The 19,969-nt window shown below is 52.9% G+C and overlaps 1 protein-coding gene across 2 annotated transcripts in view; it reads right to left on the bottom strand.

Annotated features, from left to right (window-relative positions):
- Nucleotides 1-8,290: 8,290 nt before the first annotated feature.
- Nucleotides 8,291-19,969, bottom strand: part of LINGO1 (leucine rich repeat and Ig domain containing 1) — a 102,891-nt gene continuing 91,212 nt past the window's right edge. For both annotated transcript variants that reach the window (XM_011382128.2, XM_011382127.2), the window contains one exon: nt 8,291-10,438. In XM_011382128.2, coding sequence (XP_011380430.1) covers nt 8,582-10,426 — 1,845 coding nt within the window. In that variant the 5' untranslated portion in view covers nt 10,427-10,438 and the 3' untranslated portion in view covers nt 8,291-8,581. The remainder of the gene's footprint in view (nt 10,439-19,969) is intronic.

Genomic DNA, 19,969 nt, shown 5'->3' with positions numbered 1-19,969 from the left:
AGGCTCCCGGCGGCTGTCTGCGTGTGCGCGCGTGCGCACGGGCTCACGTGTGTATGCAGGGTGTGTGAGCACTGCGGAGAAGGCCGATGTGGCCACAGCCGGTGTGGCCACCCTGTGAACCCAGGAAGAAGGGAGGCCGCAGGATGGGAGGCGGGCATGGATTTCTGGGAGGACTCACGTGGCGGGAGCTTGGTTGAGACCGTACTGGTGTCCTTACCTCTGTGTGCTTTGGGGCGCTGTTCTGTGGATCTGTGCTTTAGTGTGCATACACGGTGAGAGCGTAGTGTACCAATGTGAACATCTGGTACCTGGGCGTACACTGATGGTGTTTGTTTGCATGGGCGCGTGAAAGGATTGTTTGTGGACACATGAACTGCTGCATGTCTGCGTGGGGGAATGTGTGAGGCTATACAAATGTGATCTTTTCCACGTGCACATGTGTGCTTGCTGGCGTAGATGTGTGTGTGAGCAGAGAGGTAGGCATACTCATGTGTGCATATTCTGCTTCTGCCTTCTCTGCTCCCACATCTCAAATATTTCTTTCTTAAACTTGGATATGGGTCCTCCTCATGCTCAAGCGTCCACCATAGCTCCCCATTGCCTGGATAGTGCTCTACAGAAACACCTGCCTCAGTTTCCCCCAGCACCCCACATACACATCCACCCTCCCTCCCACAGGAGCACCAAGAGGCAACAGGAGGGGGGATTCTGTCCCTGGCACAGGCAAGACTTCAAAGGCAAGGATTCAAAATAGATTTTCTTCATCCTAAGATAGGGAACTGGAGCTGAGGGCCTGGGAACTCTTGGAAAGTTGCTATCTTCCTTTGATCTCCCCTATCTGTTCTCTCTACATGAATGGTAACCTTCCCTTAGCCTCCCACTGCCTGTGGGACATTGGGCTCCACAGCTTACATGTCATTCCTTCATGTACATCTCTACCCCATGCTCTACTTCCTACAGTGTATTTGGAAAACTCTTTTTCATGGGGGGAGGACTGGAGGTCAACTGGAGAGCCCAGCTGGGACCTGGGAACCTTGGCCTCTCTAGTTCTCTGTGTCACCATAGAACAATCCTTCCATCTACTCCACAACTCTAGCAGCCCCTTCTGCCTCTGGGGCAACTGCAGGGGCCCATCAACTTTGCAGTGTCCCTGTCCCTTCCAGCTACCCTGCAGAAGAAAGGGAACAGCTATTCTCCTGGCTCCTAGCCAACCAGGTGCCATCTTATGGTCAGGCAGTCCTTCTCAGTGCCTCTGGCTACAGGGCCTTCCACCAGTCCTCCCTCTCTGCCGATGGCTCCCCCTTAACTCACTATGGGGCAGAGGATCTTGACCCACTCCTCATGGGCCGTCTTGCCTAGCTGAGCTCCTGGAGCCAGTGTGGTCCAACCTCAGATGCACAGAGAGGGAAAATGAGGCAGAGGGGCAGGGACTCACCCCAAGTGGTAGAAGACTGGCAGGCTCCCTGAGGACTCCAGAAAGGTGAACTCCATGGGTGTGTGTGGGGAGTGGGCTGCTCTAATGGCTGGGCCTCTGGGCGCTTTGACTGTCCTGGCTCCAGACTGAGCAGCACCTGGGGAAGGTTGTGGAGAATGGGCAAGAGGTTGCCTGAGGGGCCAGGGCCAGGGCAGGCAGATAGGCCTCTGTTCCAGGTAACCGCACAGTCAGTACCAAGCAGGGAGATTTATGGTCCCAGGCACAGGACCACGCAGTAAATGTCATCTATGGGAGAGGCTGTAACTCTGCTTTACTTCAGCAGCAGTATGGGGGCAGAGAAGTGAGACACAGGGCACCACTGAGGTCTGGGTGAACCCTAAAGCTGAGATTGGAGAGACCGCATCAGTACAGCCTTTTCTCAGGTCCTTGAGAAAGGTCAGCCCAGAAATGTTCAGGGACTGGTGCAAGGTCACACAATGAAGTGTCCCCACCTCCTGGGGCTGGGTGCTGGACAGAGCCCAGGAGAGACGGACACTTGAAAAGCTTCACCCCACCGAAGCTCTGGGTTCTTCCAAGGGACTGCCATAACCCCCTTTTCACCCAGGTCTCCTCCCTGTGCCCTTGGAGTGTCCTGAAAGAGGCTAAGCAGGCAATGGAGGGGATGAAGCTTTATTGTGTCTGTGTCTCTCCTCTTTACAATGCCATATTTTTTAATGAGCTATGTAAATATCTGCTAGTCAGAGAGGAAAGTCAGGGCCTCCGGTGGGCCCCTCCTCCAGGGCTGGGACCCTGGGGTATCCTTCAGTCTCCATGGCCCCCAAAGGCCCTAGCCTAGCCTTCCAGACACGAGCAGTCACCTGGCATAATGACAGGGCTTGGGATGGGAGTGTAGGATGAACCATAATAAGTTTATGGGAAAACTGTAAATCCCTATACAGGCTGAGTGGTCAGCTTTCTCAGGCAGTCAGACCAGCACTGTGCTATGTGGCCACTCTTCTCACACTCCTGCCCAGTAGTCCCCAATTGCCCAGCAGGTCACAGTGCCAGATTACCAGGTCCTCAGAAACAAGCATCTGGGCCTTCTGTATCATACTCTGATTTCAGGGCCCCACAGAGATGACAGGTGTCCTGGGAACGGGGAGAACGGAATTGACTAGCAGAAGCTTTGATCATGACCCCAACCCAAATGCTCACCCACCCCTGCCAGAGCACACTCTTCACCACTGACTCATTCCATCCCACAAAGGAAGGAGGCCAAAGGAGGTGATGGAACTGTGCCCATCACAGATGAGAAGCCTGAGTCTGGAGTGGTTCAGAGTGAGGCGACTAGTCTGGTGCTTTTTCTGCCATGAAATGCTGGTGACTTGAGTATGAATCCTGGCTTCATCGCCTACCTGGTGGTGAGCCCCTGGCAGTCACTTCTTCCTAAACCTTGGTGTTCTCAGCCAAAAGAGAGACCCTCCTTATCACAGGATTAAATAAGAGAACATAGGTAAAGTGTCTGGCCTAGTGCCTGGAACATCCCTTGATAGTCAGTAGCTGCTATTATTATTATTATTATTAATTATTATTATTATTATTATTATTTATTTTATTATATTTTTATTTTTATTACTATATTATCCCTGGTTCCCTGCCTCAACCCCTCACCCCGCTTCTGCTTGAAAGGACATTGTACCAAGAGCAGCAAACTTAGGTTCAAGTCCTGGCTCTTTACTTACCACCTATAGATCCATCCGTAGACCAGTCACTGTCACTTTGTAAGTTTCCTACTCCTAGATAAACCGTGGAGGCCTGTGTACCAATGAATAGTTTCTGAAAGGAACGGGCACCACAGGGGTCCCTGTGGAGGGTGGCTGCAATAGCCCTCACATCCTGCATGCCCTTTGCCTGTGTGACTTTGCAGCTCCTCCCACCAGGAGCTAGGATCTGTCCCTTCTCCTCTTGAATCTAGGAGGGCCTGTGACTTGCCTTGAAAAATAGAAGGCAATGAAAGTGATGCTGTGGGACTTCCTGGCCTAGGCCTCACAATACCTGGCAGCTTCTGATTCTCTACCTTGGAGTGCTGAGCCGCCATAAAGAAGTCCAACTAGCCTGCTGGAGAGACCATGTGGACATAGAGAAGCCAGTTGGCCTCCAGCCCTTCCAGCCTCCCCAGCTGAGGTGACAGATGTGGCCAAAAGCCACTTTAGATCTTTAGCTCCAGTCAAGTCTCCCTAATCAACACCATACAAAGCAGAGATGAGCCCTGCTCAGGTTTTAAAATTGGGAATAAATGGTTCTTGTTGCTTTAAACCACTAAAATTTGGGGTAGTTGTCATGCAGCAATAGATAACTGATACAGTCCCTTAGCATTTTCTGCCCCATCATCACTCAAACTTGGCTTGGATAAGATCAAGCTCCTTGGCCTCAGCTAATTGGACAAGAGGGTGAGCACCTGACTCTGAGGCAGCCAATAGTCATTGGCTGGCAGGTGGCCAATCAGATGTTTTTTCTCTAGAGAATAGGAATGAAGAGATCAGAGATTCTAGCATGCCCAACTGTGAAAGAGGCTGGAGCTGGGCTTTTGGAATGGAAGCTGGGTGTGAAGGCTGTCATGTTATCAGAGAACACTAAATTGGGGAGAGAAGCAAGAAAGGCAATAGACCATGGAACCGGGTTCTGTGGGAGCCCCCAAAAGTGACTTAATTTCAGCTGGTCTGTGCTGCCCTGCTCTTTGTATCTCATGAACCCTGACTTCAGACCCCCAAAGACTCAAGGTCCCCAGGACTCCTAACAACAGCCAGTGGTCTGCACTTCCCTCACCCTTCCTCCCTTGCTCCCTGAGACCTCCATCTCCCCAAACACACAGGTTGTGGCCTGTCCTCCAGGGCTCCAAGCCTGGCTCTGAGAAGCCCTAGATAGGCTTTTAAGTCTGTGGCTCTGGGAGTTTAGAACTCCCACACCCTGGTCCTGTCACTTAGTAGGGCATGGATGTCTCTCTATCCTGGGCAAACAGGAGTGATGGCTCAGTCAGCTCCCATGCTCTCCACAGCCCTGAGGCCTTCAGTGGAAAAACAGAGAGCATGACCTGGTTTGGTGTCTACCCCAACCCCACTGGAGTTTCAGGTCTTTGGAATCCCCATTGTGTCCTTTGGCTTCTCCATATAGTCCCTTACCCTGCCAATTCCTGAGGTCAAACACCACTCCCCTGCTTGTCCATAATGACGGCATGCTAATAACTGTGGGCATTACTGCATATCAAACAGATGTCATGCCTAAGGTAAGATTTAAATCAAGGTCTTCCTGACTCCAAAGTCCAGGCCCTATCCACCAATCTGCTGTGCAGCTCTAGGCAGATTACTTCTTCTCTCTGAGCCTCAGATTCTCACTTCTGAGGGAGTAAACTAGAGAGGATCCTGGTGCTTGCTGCTCCCTCTAATACTCACCCTTAGTGCCATTTTTGATCAGCTCCACTTGCATGTCCAGGGTAGGATCCAAGTCTTATCACCCTCTCTTTAAGGCATGCTGTCTCATGGAAGAATAGGACTGGAGGCTGCCTCTGGTCTTGGTCTCCTGGAAAGCAGGCTAAACTCTCAAGATTCAGTATCTTGCCTTTTCTCTAGTAGCTTGGACCCAGACTGAAAAGTGAGCAGAACTAGCTCCCTGTAGAGGTTAAGGTAGCAAGACATCCGGACTCCACAACCCCATTGGGTTTGAGGCAGACTGGGGCCACTGGACTGTGTGGAATGTGAGTGACCCAGGAAGGTTTTGCCCCTGCCCCTAGACCACTTTTAGGTTCAGACTCCCAGCTGTGTGTGTGCCAAGGCAGGGGGCAGGGGTGGGGATGGTATCTGCTCTTCCCCTTTCTCCCTCAGAGGCTGTCAGGCCATGGAGAAAGTAGCCTCTTGACTTTTCAGGCTATTCCCCCTTATATCTGGTACTTAGCATTTAAGTTCAGTACCCTCTTCTACAGATGACGGTCCCACAGCTAGGAAAGAACAGTACTGAAACCCAGGCCACCTAGCTCCCAGCCTGAGCTCTGTCCAGTACCCTGGCTCCTTTGCTTGGGCTAACCCAGCCTCCTGGCCCTGGGTACTCATGTCCCCTTAGACTGACTCTCTCCCATCTGCAAATAGTCTCACAATTCTTGTGCCCCAGAGTATCCTCAGGGGTCCAGTTCCCTCCCAGTAGGCAAGAATAAATTGGTCCCATAAATCCCCTGCTCTTACCTGAACCCTGTGAAGCCCCAGGGACCTAGGCATCCCAGAGGATTAAGGAACATGATGGCCTCCTGTGGGAGGACAGTGTTGATGAGGGTGTCCAGGGCTGGGTGGTGGAGAGATTGTGCTCTGGTCTCTCTCTGGAGATTGGAAAGCCTGTCAGGCTCTTGAAGCCTCACATACCACTGGCATCTTCTGCATAAAGATCACCCTATGTCCAAGGAGTCCTCCCCAAAGTGGTCTCCCACCAGGTTGGGTTCTCCAAGCCTGGCTCTTAGAAGTCATAGATAGGCTTTTAAGTCTGTGGCTCTGGGAGTTTGGAACTCCCACACCCTGGTCCTGTCACTTAGTAGCTGTTTGACTGTGGATAAGCTACCAGCCTCTCTGGTTCTCAGTCTCTGCATCTGCGCCAGATAGCAATCATCATCACCATTGGTAGAGGGCTTCCTGAGTGCCAGGCATTCCACCAATCAACAAATGTACTCCCTCATTTAACCTCACGACCAAAAGTAGTAAGACCATCTTTCTGTTATAGATGGGAAGATCAAGGCTCCGAGAGGTTAAGTAATAATTCCAAACAGCTAGTAAGTGTTAGAACAGTAACTCACTCAGACCTGACCTAGAACCTCAGACACTTATAATCATATCTCATCTGTTCCCCCAAGGACCATCATGCTTTTCCACGCCAACATTCCAGGATATTGTGGGGAAGATCCTGTTTCTTCCTGGGGCTAAAACCACTGTTCAAAGGGCTTGAGGCTCCCCCAGAACCAGGGACAGTCCAGGGATGCTGGCTGGGGGGATGAAGGTGAGAAAGGCTGGCTACAAACTGCTTAGCCAGGAGTCAGGAGCCAGGAGCAGAGCCTGCTCTTGAGTACATCTGTAGATTGATTGAGTGAATGAATGAATGAATGAATGAATGAATGAATGAGTGAGTGACTGAGCCAATGCCATGAAGACTGCTTACCATGCTAGCCCCCATAGGCTTGGTCTAGAAGGTGCTAGGCATGCAGCCACCTAGTTCGAGCCTGCTTGGGTGAGAGGGTGAGCCCTGATTGGAGGAGCCACATTTTGGAAGTTTCTTATTGCTGAGGGGTGACTTTCCTATTGCTCCCCCTCCAACTTCAGCTACGTCGGCAACCTATGGGTTCCTGCATCACCTAGCCTGAGGTTAACGGGCAGCAGGTCACTCTGGACCCACTGTGGGGCTGAGTCCAAGGAGTCCCCGAGGAGAAAGGGGACACTTGGAGTGAAGAAGCCAGGCCGCCTTGACCCTGGTGCCCCTCTTTGCCTGACAGAGGTTGGGGTGAGCACGTGATCTCTGGCTGAGCTACTGCCCCAGCTTCTTGAGCTAGGGCCCATGGATCTAGGGAAAGTGACAAGGTGACCTGTTCGGCTCTTCGCACTTCTGTCATTTGGGGCACCCCTCTCCAGGGTTGAGTTGGGATTGCCTAGCTTTGGTATGAATGGGTGGGGCCACTTCTGACCTTCCTGGTCAGCTCTGTGCAGGTAGACCCCAATCCAGAACTTTTCACAGCCCAGAGTAGGCTCAGAGTATGGCATGATAGAAGATGTGGCAAAGGTGGGGTGGTGACCTGAGTTTGGGCAGTCCCAAGGGCAGACCTTGAACTTCCCACCCTCAGCCCCAAAGACTGGGCCCTCTACATGGGAAGTGGCATAGAGCTGGCACTCAATAAATGCTTATGGAAAGAAGGCTTAGAAAGAGCTGGTGTTCTCAATCCCTGGACAGGCCAAAACTGCAGGAGTATTCTGTCTGGGGAGACCCCAGAACAGAGGTGATCAAAGCCATGATGCTCACAGGCTTTGGGCTGCCCCTGTGGGTCTAATGCCCAGTTCATCCAGCCAATGCTTCTGACCACTGCCCAGGCTGCTGTTCTGGAAGGAGTTTTCGGAAGTCTCTGAGCCTGCCCTCCCCTGACACACCCCCAACCTGACCCCATGGAGATCCCTTCAGGACACCCACCCCTCCACTTTGAGATAGATAATAATGACCATAATGAGAACAGTCACCCACATGTGTGCACAGCGCTTTACAGGTTACAAAGTGTTTCACATACATCATCTCATCAATTCCTCACAACAGCCCTGTGAGGTAGGCAGGGCAGGGAGTAACACTTCCATCTGTACAGATGTGGAGACTGAGGCCTAGAGAGGGTCAATGACCTGTTTGACCCCCGCAGCAATTCAGTAGCACAGCTGGGACCAGAGGTTAGGCCTCATCCCTGCCTCTGGTCCCTGGCTCTCTCTGCTGACTGTGCTGTCCTCCATGAAGACCCCAGCCCCTGTCCAGAGTCTCAGCCATACCAGACCAGGCCCCAACCCCTGGCGGCAGTGCTGCCTGGCAGCTTGGCAGACAGCACCGCCCCCATCTGGCAGCCCTGTCCTCTCCATCTGCTCCTAGCAAACAGCCAGCTGGGAGTGAGCCCATACCCACCACTCTGCCTGGCAGGGTGGGCGGGTGGGTGGGGCTGGAACCCCCTTTCCTGTTTTCCTGAGTGATCCCTCCCCACAGGGGAAGAGAAGGGAAAGGAGGAGGGGGGGAGGAGGAGAAAACAAGAAACTGAGCTGGAAGAGGGCCCTGGAGCAATCAGGACGTCAAAAGTTTGCATTCCAACTAGCTATAGGAAATCGTTTTTTTTTCTTTTTATTATTTCAAGTTTTCATAAAAATCCATAATTATTGAAACCCAAGTTACAGAGGAAGTTCGTAACTTTTTAAATTGAATTATTGACTGCTGTGTGTCAGTCCGTCAGCTGCCAACTCATCTGTCCACATGTGTCCCTGTGCAGTGGGGTCCCCAGGCCCGAACTTCTGAGGTCCTGGCAGAGAGAGGGCAGGTGGTGAGGGCCAGTGAGGCAGCCGGGAACAGGGGTCGGGGGCTGGAAGAGGTGGGCAGAACCAGGGAGGGAGCCCCACCCTGTGCTCATATCATCTTCATGTTGAATTTGCGGGGCGCATCGGCGGAGCTGATGCCCGCATCCGACTTGCGTGGTACATACTCAATCTCAATGTTGTGCTTTGTGTTGCCCTTGCCCCGGCTCCAGAGGAACAGCAGCACCAGGCAGAAGAGCACAACACCCAGGAAGGAGATGAAGCCCATGGTGGTGGCGATAATAAGGGTCTTGATGTCAAAGGGGAAAGGCACGGTGGCGCGTGTGCTGTTGGCCTCTCCCTCGCCTGGCTGGTTGGAGATGAAGGCGAAGGTCTTGTTGGGCTGATGTGGCCAGTCGGGTGAGTAGCTGCGCACATGCAGATGGGCAGGCATGGAGTCGTTGCCACCTGCATTGGCTGCGATGCACAGGTACGTGCCGTTGTCTTGCACCTGGGCGTAGCGCACCTCCAGTGTGCCATCAGGGAAGACCGTGAGCCTCCCATTGCTTTTGGCGGAAACAAGATGCTTGCGAGGCGAAAGCCAGAGGATGGAGGGCGGTGGGTCGCCATCTGCCCGGCACACAAACTGAACCGTGTGGCCCTCATCCACAAACACCTGCTGAGCTTTGCGGTCCCGGATGCGGGCACGGCGGCAGGTGAAATAGTTGGGCAGTAGCACATCAGGGAAGTCTTTGAACTCCTTGCCCTGGACGAACTCAGGCGTGGCACATGTGGGCTGCTGTCGGTTGAAGTTGAGCCGCCAGCGGCGCCGGAATACCCACAGGAGACGGCAGTCACAGGCCAGCGGGTTGGAGTCCAAGATGAGCGTCTCCAGGTTGCCCACTGAGTGAAAGGCGGACTCCTCCAGTGTGGTCAGCTGGTTGCCAGAGACATTGAGCACACGCAGGTAGTTGAGGCCTCGGAAAGCATAGGGTTCCACAACAGCCAGCTGCCCCCCCACCAGCTGGATCTCCTGCAGCCGTAGCAGCTCATGCAACATGGAGCCCTCGATGGTGCTGATGGGGTTGTAGGAGAGGTTGAGGAAGCGGAGATAGACCAGATGGCGCACAGCTAGGTAGGGTACAGCAGTCAGATTGCAATGTGTGATGGACAGGGACGTCAGATTGAGGCCATAGAGGCAGTTGGGTGTCATGGTGTCCAAGTAGGGCCAGTGGGAGATCTCTAAGACCTTGAGCCGGTACAATCTCTTGAAGGAATAGTCCCGGATAGCGTTGATGTTGAGGTGCCGGAGTCTCAGGACAATGAGACCATGCAGGTGGGACAGTGCCTCGGTGGGGATGGAGGTCAGGTTGCATTTCTCCAGCGTCAGCTGCTCCAGGCTGTTGAGGCCGCTGAAGGCTCGGTGGGAGATGTAGACGAGGTCGTTGTCGCCAACCTCCAGTGACTTGAGGTTGTACAGGTCCTGAAACATGTAGTCCAGCAGGATGACAATCTTGTTCTCGCTGATGTCCAGTTTGGTCAGGTTACTGAGGCCAGTGAAGACGCCCAGGGGGATGAGCTTCAGGCGGTTGCTGCGGAGCCCCAGCGTCCGGAGGTTGAAGAGGTTGTTGAAGGCGCCAGGCTCCACGGCGCTCACAATATTCTCGTTGAGCTCCAGCTCCTCCAGGTGCGGGAAGCTGGCGAACTCGTCCTGGTTGAGCGTTTTGATGCGGTTCTTGCCCAGGTCCAGCAGGCGGGTCTCGGTGGGGATGCCCTCAGGCACGGCCACAAAGCGCTTTCGGTGGCAGAGCACGGCACGGTCCTGGGCGGAGCACTCACAGCGGGGTGGGCAGCCCGTGGCTGAGCCTGACAGCACCGAGCCCAGCACCAGCAGGAGGATGGGCTGCCAGCAGGCCAGGAGAGGGCTGGGCATGCTCCTCACACCCCCAGTCAGCATCCTCTTGCTTACCTACAGCCAAGAGTAAGCGCAGGACAGAGCGAGAAGTTAGAGGACAGTATTTGGCTGGACTCCACCCAAACCCTCTGTGCTCCCATGCCCTCCTGCCCCAACAGATGTCTCTGACAGAGAGGCTGGGGTCCAGAGTGGCATATGACACCTGCCTGGGACCCCACAGTGAGGTCCAGATGCCTGGTGAGGGGCCTCCTGCCACCCTAGCCTGCTTCCTCTTTGCTCCTTGTCCTGCCCAGAGCACTGCTGAAGGACCTTTCCAGCATCTCTGGGATTGATGGGGTTCATAGAAGGGGTGGGGCCACCACAGAGGAGGTTGGTATTGGCCCTGAAGGCTGCATCTACCTCTAAGTTTTATGTTTCACAGGCAGTGCAACTAACTCCAGGCATGCATCCTGCCCCAACCCCCATCCCTGCACCCTGAGCCTCAGCTTCCCCCAATGCCCATCAGGGATAAGGCCAGACCCACTGAGTTGTCCTTGGGGCTCACAGAGGCATCAAAGGGGCTCAAGGCTGAGGGTACCAGGAACAGCCTGCAGAGGAGCATGTCTGGTTCCCAGCCTGTAGACCTATAGGCAAGGGCTTCTGAGGCTGCTTGGGGGCCCACCTCACAACCTTTAGCCTAAGCTACCTCAGGTGTAGACACCATGGTCTCCTCCTCATAGCATTGCAGCTGAGCTCACAGCCACTCCTGGGCAATCAGCAAAATCAGTGGCACCTGTCAGTGTTCACGAATCTGCTCCCTGACGGGGAGCAGATTCGTGAACACTGACAGGTGCCACTGATTTTTTAGATCAGTGGAGGGCACTCCCTCCACTGACAGGTGCCACTGACAGGTGCCACTGATTTTTTAGATCAGTGGAGGGCACTCCCATCCAGAAAGCCAGGACCCAGGCCTGATGCCTCCCCATAGAATCTCTCCAACTCTCCCTGTCCTTGGGTCCTCTCACAGTGACCCACCGGGGCTCCTGAGTGCAGGGCCCAGGGCCATTGCAGTTCTGTCTTCCTGGAACGCCAAGCCCTTGCCTGTTGAAACCCCATTTTCTGGGCCTAATTTCATGTCCACTGTTCTGAGAAGCCTTTTCTGTTCCCCAGTAAGAAGTATGCTCCCCTCCAAAGACCTTCCCAGTGTTCATTGTTCTCTCTCTCAGGGGTCCAATCACTCTCATCCTAGTGCTAGGTTCTGTGCAACTGCCAGTCTGAGAGAGGCAGCCAGACCCCCAAAGCCCAGGATGGCACAGGTAGCCTGGAGGGGCCAGTTCACACTGCAGCACTGAAAATGTGAGGCTTGTTGCAGCTGAGCCCTGAGGAACATGCAGGACTTGGGTTGAATAGCAGTGACAAGGGTGAGAGTGTCAGAAAGGGGACTCGGCTTGAGCACAGGCTGCAGGTGAAGTGAGCAAGGAGTGTGCAGAGCTAGCCTCCCATATTCTCTCCCAGATCATGGTCAGAGGCCACTTGCTCACACTTGTACCCAAACAGTCCCTCCATCTCCTTTCCTCCCCTGTTCTACTCCATGAAAAACTGGCCCAGCAGGGTAAGAAGGGGGCTGGGAGGGCTAGTCTGGACTTCAAACTCCAGGAAGTAGACCAAATGGCCTCTGGAGGCCAAGCATTAGCTCTCCCACTGCTGATGGGGTGAAGATCCATCCCACTTCTGCCTGGCATCCTTCAGGCTTTGTTGCCTATCCACACACACCACATCGTGGCTCCAAGGGGGAGGGCTAACTGCAGGAAAGGGAAGCCTTAACTAAGACAGCCCACCTCTCTGCCCCAGCTCACGCCCCTTCTAGACCCTCCCCATACCTGCACACAGCCTCCGCTTTTAAGATCACAAGTCTTTGTCATCTACACTTCAACCCTTAAGGCAACTGGTGTTAGGGGGTGCTTGTGGCTGCCCAAGGACACCCACCCCCAAAAGTGGGTGGACTTTAGACCAGAGCTCTGGTCTGTCAGAGCCACACACTTTCCAGTGCTCCAGCTATTGCCCAGGACTGACAAGTGCTCTCTGGTTGTTGATTGACTAAATGACTGATTAACCAGAAAGGGCTCTGGCTGACATTGGCATGTTATGGAATTGCAAGGTTTTGTTATCCTCAACAGTTTTGTCTAGCCCCCACCCCTCAGCCCCTCTCAACCTCTCTCCAAGCTCTTCTGTGGTTCATCCTCCCCCACCCCACCTCCACCAGGCCATTCTCCATAGTCACACATGCTCCAATGACCCACCAGAAAAGCAAACATCTTAACAGGAGATCAATAAGTAATTGGGCTGGCAGCTGGGGCCAGTGCGGGTGTGAGGCTGAAGGTGTGGGAGAGGTAAATAGGACTCTTAGCACCCTTCCTTGGCAGGAAGGGTGGGGGCTGAGAAATGAGAGGGGGGTTAGCAAGAGCACAGGGCCCCTCAGATATTGGTAAGCCCCTCACACAGACAAGAATCTGGCATTCAAAGCCTCCACCACCTTGCCTCAACCTACCCAACTGCCTCTTCTCCCATCACTTCTCCCAGTGTATTCCCGTCTTGTCCTCGCATTCCTGCCTTGAAGCCATCTCTTTTTGGAGAACTCACCCAGCTTCCTGCCCCAAAAGCCTTTGTAACCTTCAACCCCAAAGGCCACATCCTCCGTGAAGCCATTTTAGTGACCTACTCAGTCAGGAATCATCTCTACCCCACAACACTGAAGCACCTTACATTTATTAGTAGTGAAATCTTTTAACATGTATAGCACACATCATATTTTAAATGACTTGAGCTAATTAACAGAAAAGTTATGGTACAAGATGATAAAAAGATAAAACTAAAGAAGCCAGTCAGGAAAGAGTGCCACAAAATCCTGAATAATGACTAAAGGTAAGAGCTTCCTGGTGACCTAAACAAAGAGGGCAATATGCTCCAAAACCTCAGCACTTGGCCCTTCACCTGTTCTGTATATTTAATCATAGGTCAAAGGTCAAACAGTCATGGGTACATCTCGCCTGCAAGAGAGTGAGGTGCCTAAGAGCTGACAGTGTGGTGCAGCCTCAGACCAAAGAGTGGTACATACAGATCCCAGTGAACATTCTTTGAAAGAAAGAATGTGTGCCTAAGTGTTTGCAGGGTTGAAGACCCTCTGATGGGGCTAACTCTAGAGCAGGCAGCTGAGCAATAAGAGACCTGAGGAATTCAAATATATTGATGGAAAAGCTGGTTGGCATTGCCCTGTGTGGCTGCCACCCTCATGCCTGGCAGTTAGACCCACAAAGCAATAGGCCATGCTCCACAGGACCAGGATAGCCCCAGAAGGGCACATCCTCTGAACTGCCTCATCCTCACCTTTTACATGTGGCTGTCCTAAAAGGTGGGGAAACTGAGGCCTGAAGAGGCTAAGGTGCCTGCCTCAGCAAGCACAGCATGCTGGACCTAGTCTCCTGACACACCCATGGGGTCCCTGTCACCTAGGGATGCTGGCAGGGTTGTGTCTGAAGGGCCACCAAAACTGCTGAGTGGGCAATGAGCTGCTCCTGCCATCTTGGCACCGTTAATCCCACAGATTGCTACTGCAGTTGCCAAGAAGAAGGGTTTTATGCATTTTAATCAGTGTTTTATTTTGGATCCTTGTCCCCTGAAGGTCTTCCTACAAGGGCAAGAGTTTAAGAACTGAACCAATACAAAGGAAATAAACACTGAAGGCAGGCAGGTGGGCAGGTAAAGGAAAGCTGTGTCTGGGGTACAATGCTCAGACCCCACAGGGGCCTGAATCATCCCAATTCCAGAGCTCTGGAGCTGCCTGCCACTCCCATTAGACCTGCACTGCCAGCATCATACCCTCACTCATGTCCCATGCCATCTACTCTACTGTGTAACCTCAGGCAATGCCTGTTCTCTCTGGTCTGTTTCCCCCACTGTGCAGCGAGGGGCTGGATTCCAGGGTCCCTGAGGGAGCCCACAACAGAAACTGGATTCTCCAGCTGGGAAATGAACCTCCTCAAATGTGGTTAGATCAGGTCCCAAACTGCAGTCCCACTGCAGCTGGAAGACTATTTGAGGGGCTCATATTGGGACTGTCTCCTCTGGGGCTCGGGGTGGGAAAGGACAACGGGTGGAGACAGAAGGGGCATGGGATCACCTGTGGGAAGACTTGGAGAACCACTGGGGTAGGTCAAAGGTCAGTCTAAGGCAGTATCTGGAGGCTCTTAAGGGTGTGTCTCCTCCACATGCCCAGTCCAGCCCACACAAGCCAGTCAGACCTGCTCCTATAAAATAAGTTAGACTAACATTAACAGAGCACATGCTACAGGCCAGGTTTTGGACTTTATGCACACTGCCTCAGAAACATTCACACCAGCACTCAAAAGAGGTATTTCTTACCCATTTTATAGATGAGAACAACTGAGGCTTCCAAAAGACAATTCATTTGCCTTAGGCCTAGGCCACAAAGTTAGGAGGCAGCAGAGCTCTGCTCCTCCTGGTTAGTGCCTGCCCCAAGAGCTGCCTGGGGTGAAGTGAGAATTCTTTCAGACACACAGACCTGACTGGGGCGGGGCGGGCAGGGCAGGGCAGTGCTAGGGTAAGGCCCCCAGGGCTGAAGGAAGGCACTGGTCCTTAGGTAGCTGCAGGTAGGCACTGTGCCTTCCAAACCCAACAAAAGTTCTTTCCCCAACTGTCAAAATGGTATGCTGAACACACTGATTTTTTTCAGTGTTTTTCCACCACACCCTTCTGTGCCTGCTGTGCTGTCTATACTAGAATCTCACCTAATTTGGGGTCGGCTGCAGTGCAGGGTGCAAGGTTTAGTTATTTTAAGTTTCCAGTATCATTATTTCATGGTGTTCCCACTCATCATTCCTCAAGAACTACAGGGATCCCCAGCACACACGAGCATGAGATCCCTGGCATGGAGGTGCTGCTGCCATTGCTGGGGCCCTCGGGATGCCAGGGCCTCTGGGTTCTCAGCCTGGGACATAAGGTGGGTATGTGCAACCTCATCTTGCCTCGACACCCTACGTTCTCATGACTGGGTTTGCAGCAGGAGGGAGTGAGGATTGATGAGGAGAGATGACAGACTTGAGAAGGTGGGCCAAGGGCTTCCAAAAGTCAGCCTAGTGCCCTGCCCAGCTCTGTCAACCAAGAAATGACCAGAAGAGCAGGGGAGGGGAAAGGTGATGGAAAGAGAAAGAGACACACGGAGGGCAAATAGAAGAGGCAGGGAGAGGAAGAGAAAGGCAGAGAAAGCAGAGGAGAGAGATGCATAGCTGGAGCTAGGGGCAGGTGAGGGTGGCAGGAGTCAGAGGAAGATAAAGTGAGAACTTGCTCTGCAGACTCAACTACCATTTCCTGAACTCCTGTGCCTGTCACCTATCAAAGTCTTGGCCTGTTAACACACCCTGTCCTCACCACCACCCCACAGGTGGGTTTGATTGCTCAGAAAGGTGAAGAGGCTTGTGCTGGGGGTCACCAATAAACAGAAGCAGAGTCCTTGGGACTTGCCTCATCTCCAAGTTCCTGCCTGTCTGAGGTCATTTCTTTGCCTTCAGCTCCAGGGCATGGAGGAGCTGGATCCATTTCATGAAATGATAAAGTATGTTAGTGGAAAGTGTACCTGCTCACAGGCAGCCATGGCCACAGGGCCAGAAGCAGGGTGGAGGTAGGATGCAGTGAGGCCTGTCTCAAGGGCCCTCAATGGGCCTTTCTCCCCCAGCAATGGTCACACCCATGCCTGGAGATCTCCCACTTGGCCTTCAGAATCCAGCTCAAAGGTCTTTTCCCCACACACAGCTCTTCTCAAGCCCTAGGGAAGAAGGGATCACCTTCCTGGGCCTCCCCTCTGGATCTCTGGTAGCCCTCTGCGGAACACTGCTGATGTGTTTACCTCCCTTTCTCCCTTGGCTGGAGCTTCCGCAGAGCCCCCATTCTGTGTCGCCCAGATTGAGAGACCACAGGGCAGGGCTGGGGCTGATACAGCTCAGTGCCTTAGGCACGAACAACTGCTGGGACAGCTCCCCAGAACATCTCTGATGCTGAGCCTAGGCTCTTTATAGAGTCTTCATGGAGGAGGTGTCACATGAGGTCAGGCTGAAATTTAAATATATTTCTCCAGGCCAAGTAAGGGGCAGTGACAGAGGGAACAATGAAAGCAAAGGTGTGCGGGGTAGATGTGACTGGCCTGGTCTATGTGATAGCATCCGGGGACTCCTAACTGATCCCTCCCACCCCAAATCCTGACCCAGGTGCCTGGACAGCTTTTCAGGGCAGTCCATTCTGGCTTTCTAGGGCTAATCCCTGCAGTGGTGTAAATGGCTGATAATGGTTTTAAGTGTGAGCTGCTAATGGGGGAGCTCAGTCCCAGGGAGGGGTTGTGTGACCAGGAGGCCCTGAAAGGAGAGCTCCAGTGCCCAGGCTGAGTTCCAGCAGGAGGACAGCTGAGCAGGGCCTGCTGTCTTCTCTTGGGCTGGTCTGCCCACCCTGGCCTGCCCTCTCCTTCTCCCTTCTCCTCCTCCTCCAGCTGCCCCCCACAGGGAGAGAAACATTAACCTGGAAGAAAATTGAGGTCATGTCCTTTCTTGTGTATTTTCCTCTTGCTTCTGGTTCTGGCAAAGAGTTGCCATCCCTGTGTGTGTGTGTTGAGGGGGGGGGGAGGGCTGATGTGGGTATATGTGCCTGCTGCCCCTCTTCCCGCCACTCCCCACAGGGAGAGAAACATTAACCTGGAAGAAAATTGAGGTCATGTCCTTTCTTGTGTATTTTCCTCTTGCTTCTGGTTCTGGCAAAGAGTTGCCATCCCTGTGTGTGTGTGTTGAGGGGGGGGGGGGAGGGCTGATGTGGGTATATGTGCCTGCTGCCCCTCTTCCCGCCACTCCCCACAGGGAGAGAAACATTAACCTGGAAGAAAATTGAGGTCATGTCCTTTCTTGTGTATTTTCCTCTTGCTTCTGGTTCTGGCAAAGAGTTGCCATCCCTGTGTGTGTGTGTTGGGCGGGGGGGGGGAGGGCTGATGTGGGTATATGTGCCTGCTGCCCCTCTTCCCGCCACTCCCCGCCCTCTCTGGCCCAGAGCCACCAGCCCCATCTCTTAGGTGCACTTGGAAACTCAATCCTCTCCCAAAGGTACTTACCTGGCCTCTTACCTGGGCTGTGCTGGAGGGTGCTGACATGGTGCTTGTGGCTACCTGTCTGTTTGCTAGGGCAGCTGTCCCTGTGTGGCCCTGGGCAAGCACCCGGTACCCTGCACTTGAGAGAGGAATGCCCCTGCCCACCCCACCAGAGCACAGCCCATCCTAGGAGCTGCCAGCCTTCTGGCCAGCCCATGGCCTCAAGCCATTTTGGGATAAATTATGAATTTTAATTGTCAAAGCATCTTAGTGTTTAAAGGCTTCTATATATAGGTTCTGCCCTCTAGGAGTGGCTGGCTTGGTGGGGAGGGGCAGGGGTGGAGCTAGGTCTAGACAAGGCCACTTCTGGGTGAGCAAAGGGCACTGGGCTCACATGTCCCAGGCCTGGGCTCCAGCTAGTACACCTCTGCCCTGCTGGTGATCTTGAATGAGTCCTAGACCACTCTGGGCCCTGTCGCCACTTCCTAGGGTTGTTCTGAGGTGGGAGACCAGCTAGGAAGCTAAGTACTGGCCTAGGGGAGGTGGGAGGGAACACTGGTTCTAAGAAGTTTCCTTGCTGTCTGGGCTGGGCCCACCTGAGCAGATGGCACCCTTACTTGGATTGGAGCTGACCCAGAATTGAGGAGAGGTAGGCAAGCACCCATGTGGTAACCTGAGGGGGCTCAAGTAAAAACTAGGTCCCAGAACCCCATATTTTCCTTTTTATCTCTCTCCAGGTCTGAGATACCAACCTAGGCTCTAAGAGGCAGGAAGGTACCTCTGAAGGCCTCTGGCCTCATCCCCTGCCCAGGCCAGTGGCCCCTTGGGAGGTACCTGGCAGTAACATCTGCCTTATCTATACTCATCCACTCATCCCTTTACACCTTCCTGGGGTCTTCCAGGGGGCCCTCTCCCAGTTGGCCCAGCCCTCAGAGCTCCACCTGGGAACAGCTCAGGTCGGCCTATCTCAGGCTTTGGTGTCCTGGAACCACCCAGCTCCCATCTGAGAGGGCTACAGGTCTTGAACTTGCGGGAGAGAACAGCTGAAGTCACGGCTTCAGAGACCCAGAGCAAGGAGCGGGGAGCTGAAGGGAATGATGGAGCTAGTATGAGATTTGAAGGCTAGAGACCTAATAAATATAGTGGTGATGATGATGATTAGACAAGCCCTTACGGAGGGCCTTTGGCATGCCAGGCATAATTCTAAGCATGTTACATATAAAAATTCATTTAATCCCACCATAACCCATTGAAGTATATCCTGTTATTATCCCCATTTTGCAGATAGAAAAAAACAGAAGCACAAAGAGGTTCTGTAACTTGCTTAAGGTCACACAGGTGGCATGATATGAACTCAAACGTGAACTTGTTTAATCCTTGCAACAATTCTATTAGGTTGATATATTATCACCAATTTATAGGTTAGAGAACTGAAGCACAGAGAGAACTGTTAGAGAACTGAAGAGATCAGTTAGATCTAGAGAGATCAGTTAGAGAACTGAAGCACAATTTATAGGTTAGAGAACTGAAGCACAGAGAGGTGATGCAATTTGCCCCAAAACACAGTGATGAATGGCAGAGCTAGGATTAGGCCCGAGGCAGTTAGACCCAAGGTTATTCTGACCACTCTTGCATACTGCTTCTCTCTGATTCAGGTTCAAGGGCCTGCTGAGCTGAATGATTATGGGCAAGTGGTTTTATATCTTGGGCCCTAAACTCATTCAGAAGAGAATGGCAGTCTTCACACTGCCCTCACAGGCTAGGAGCAGAGATTTCAAGAAGAGACATTTATATTGAACACACTCAGTGCTTTGCAGAATGACCCCACCAACCCTCACCACATACCCCGTGAGGGAGGTATTATTAACCCCACTTTAGTAATGAGGAAACCGAGGCTCCAAGCCGTTAGTTCACCTGCTCAAGGTCACTGAGCTTGTGACTCACAGGCATGATAATCCTAGAGATCATCACACAGGTGAGGAAGCGGAGGCCCATGAACAGTAGAGACTTGTCCAATGTCGCACAGCATCTCAGGGCCGGGGCCTAGGAAGAACCCCCACCTCCTGACTATAGCCACTTCCTCTCCCCAGCATCATACCAGGGTAATACAGTGGGGCTAGGTCAGGGACAGGTGAAGGTTTAGGTTACTTCTGCCTCAAAAAGGGAAAAAGATTTAAAAACAACCCCCCAATATCCAACTCCCCAAGGTCCAATGAGTTATTTATATCACAGACAAGCTAACTATAAATAAAAACGTTTGCCCTTATCCTGGTACTGACTGTTCAAAGCCCTCTCTGTTCAAGTGAATCTTGGCCAACTCCTTCCCTAAGCCCATCTTTCCAACCTGATATACTGAGGTCAGTACCAAGAGGTGATGACCCCTCTGGTCAGACACATATGGGTGCTGTGTTCTGCTCAGGCACAATCATTACCATCGCTCAGCTTCCTGTTCCTGAGAAGCCCAGGCA

The sequence above is a fragment of the Pteropus vampyrus genome, unplaced genomic scaffold, assembly GCF_000151845.1.
Source record: "Pteropus vampyrus isolate Shadow unplaced genomic scaffold, Pvam_2.0 Scaffold462, whole genome shotgun sequence".
NCBI lineage: Eukaryota > Metazoa > Chordata > Mammalia > Chiroptera > Pteropodidae > Pteropus > Pteropus vampyrus.
The sequence above is the reverse complement of the archived record's forward strand: the minus strand, read 5'-3'. Positions and strand labels throughout refer to the sequence as shown.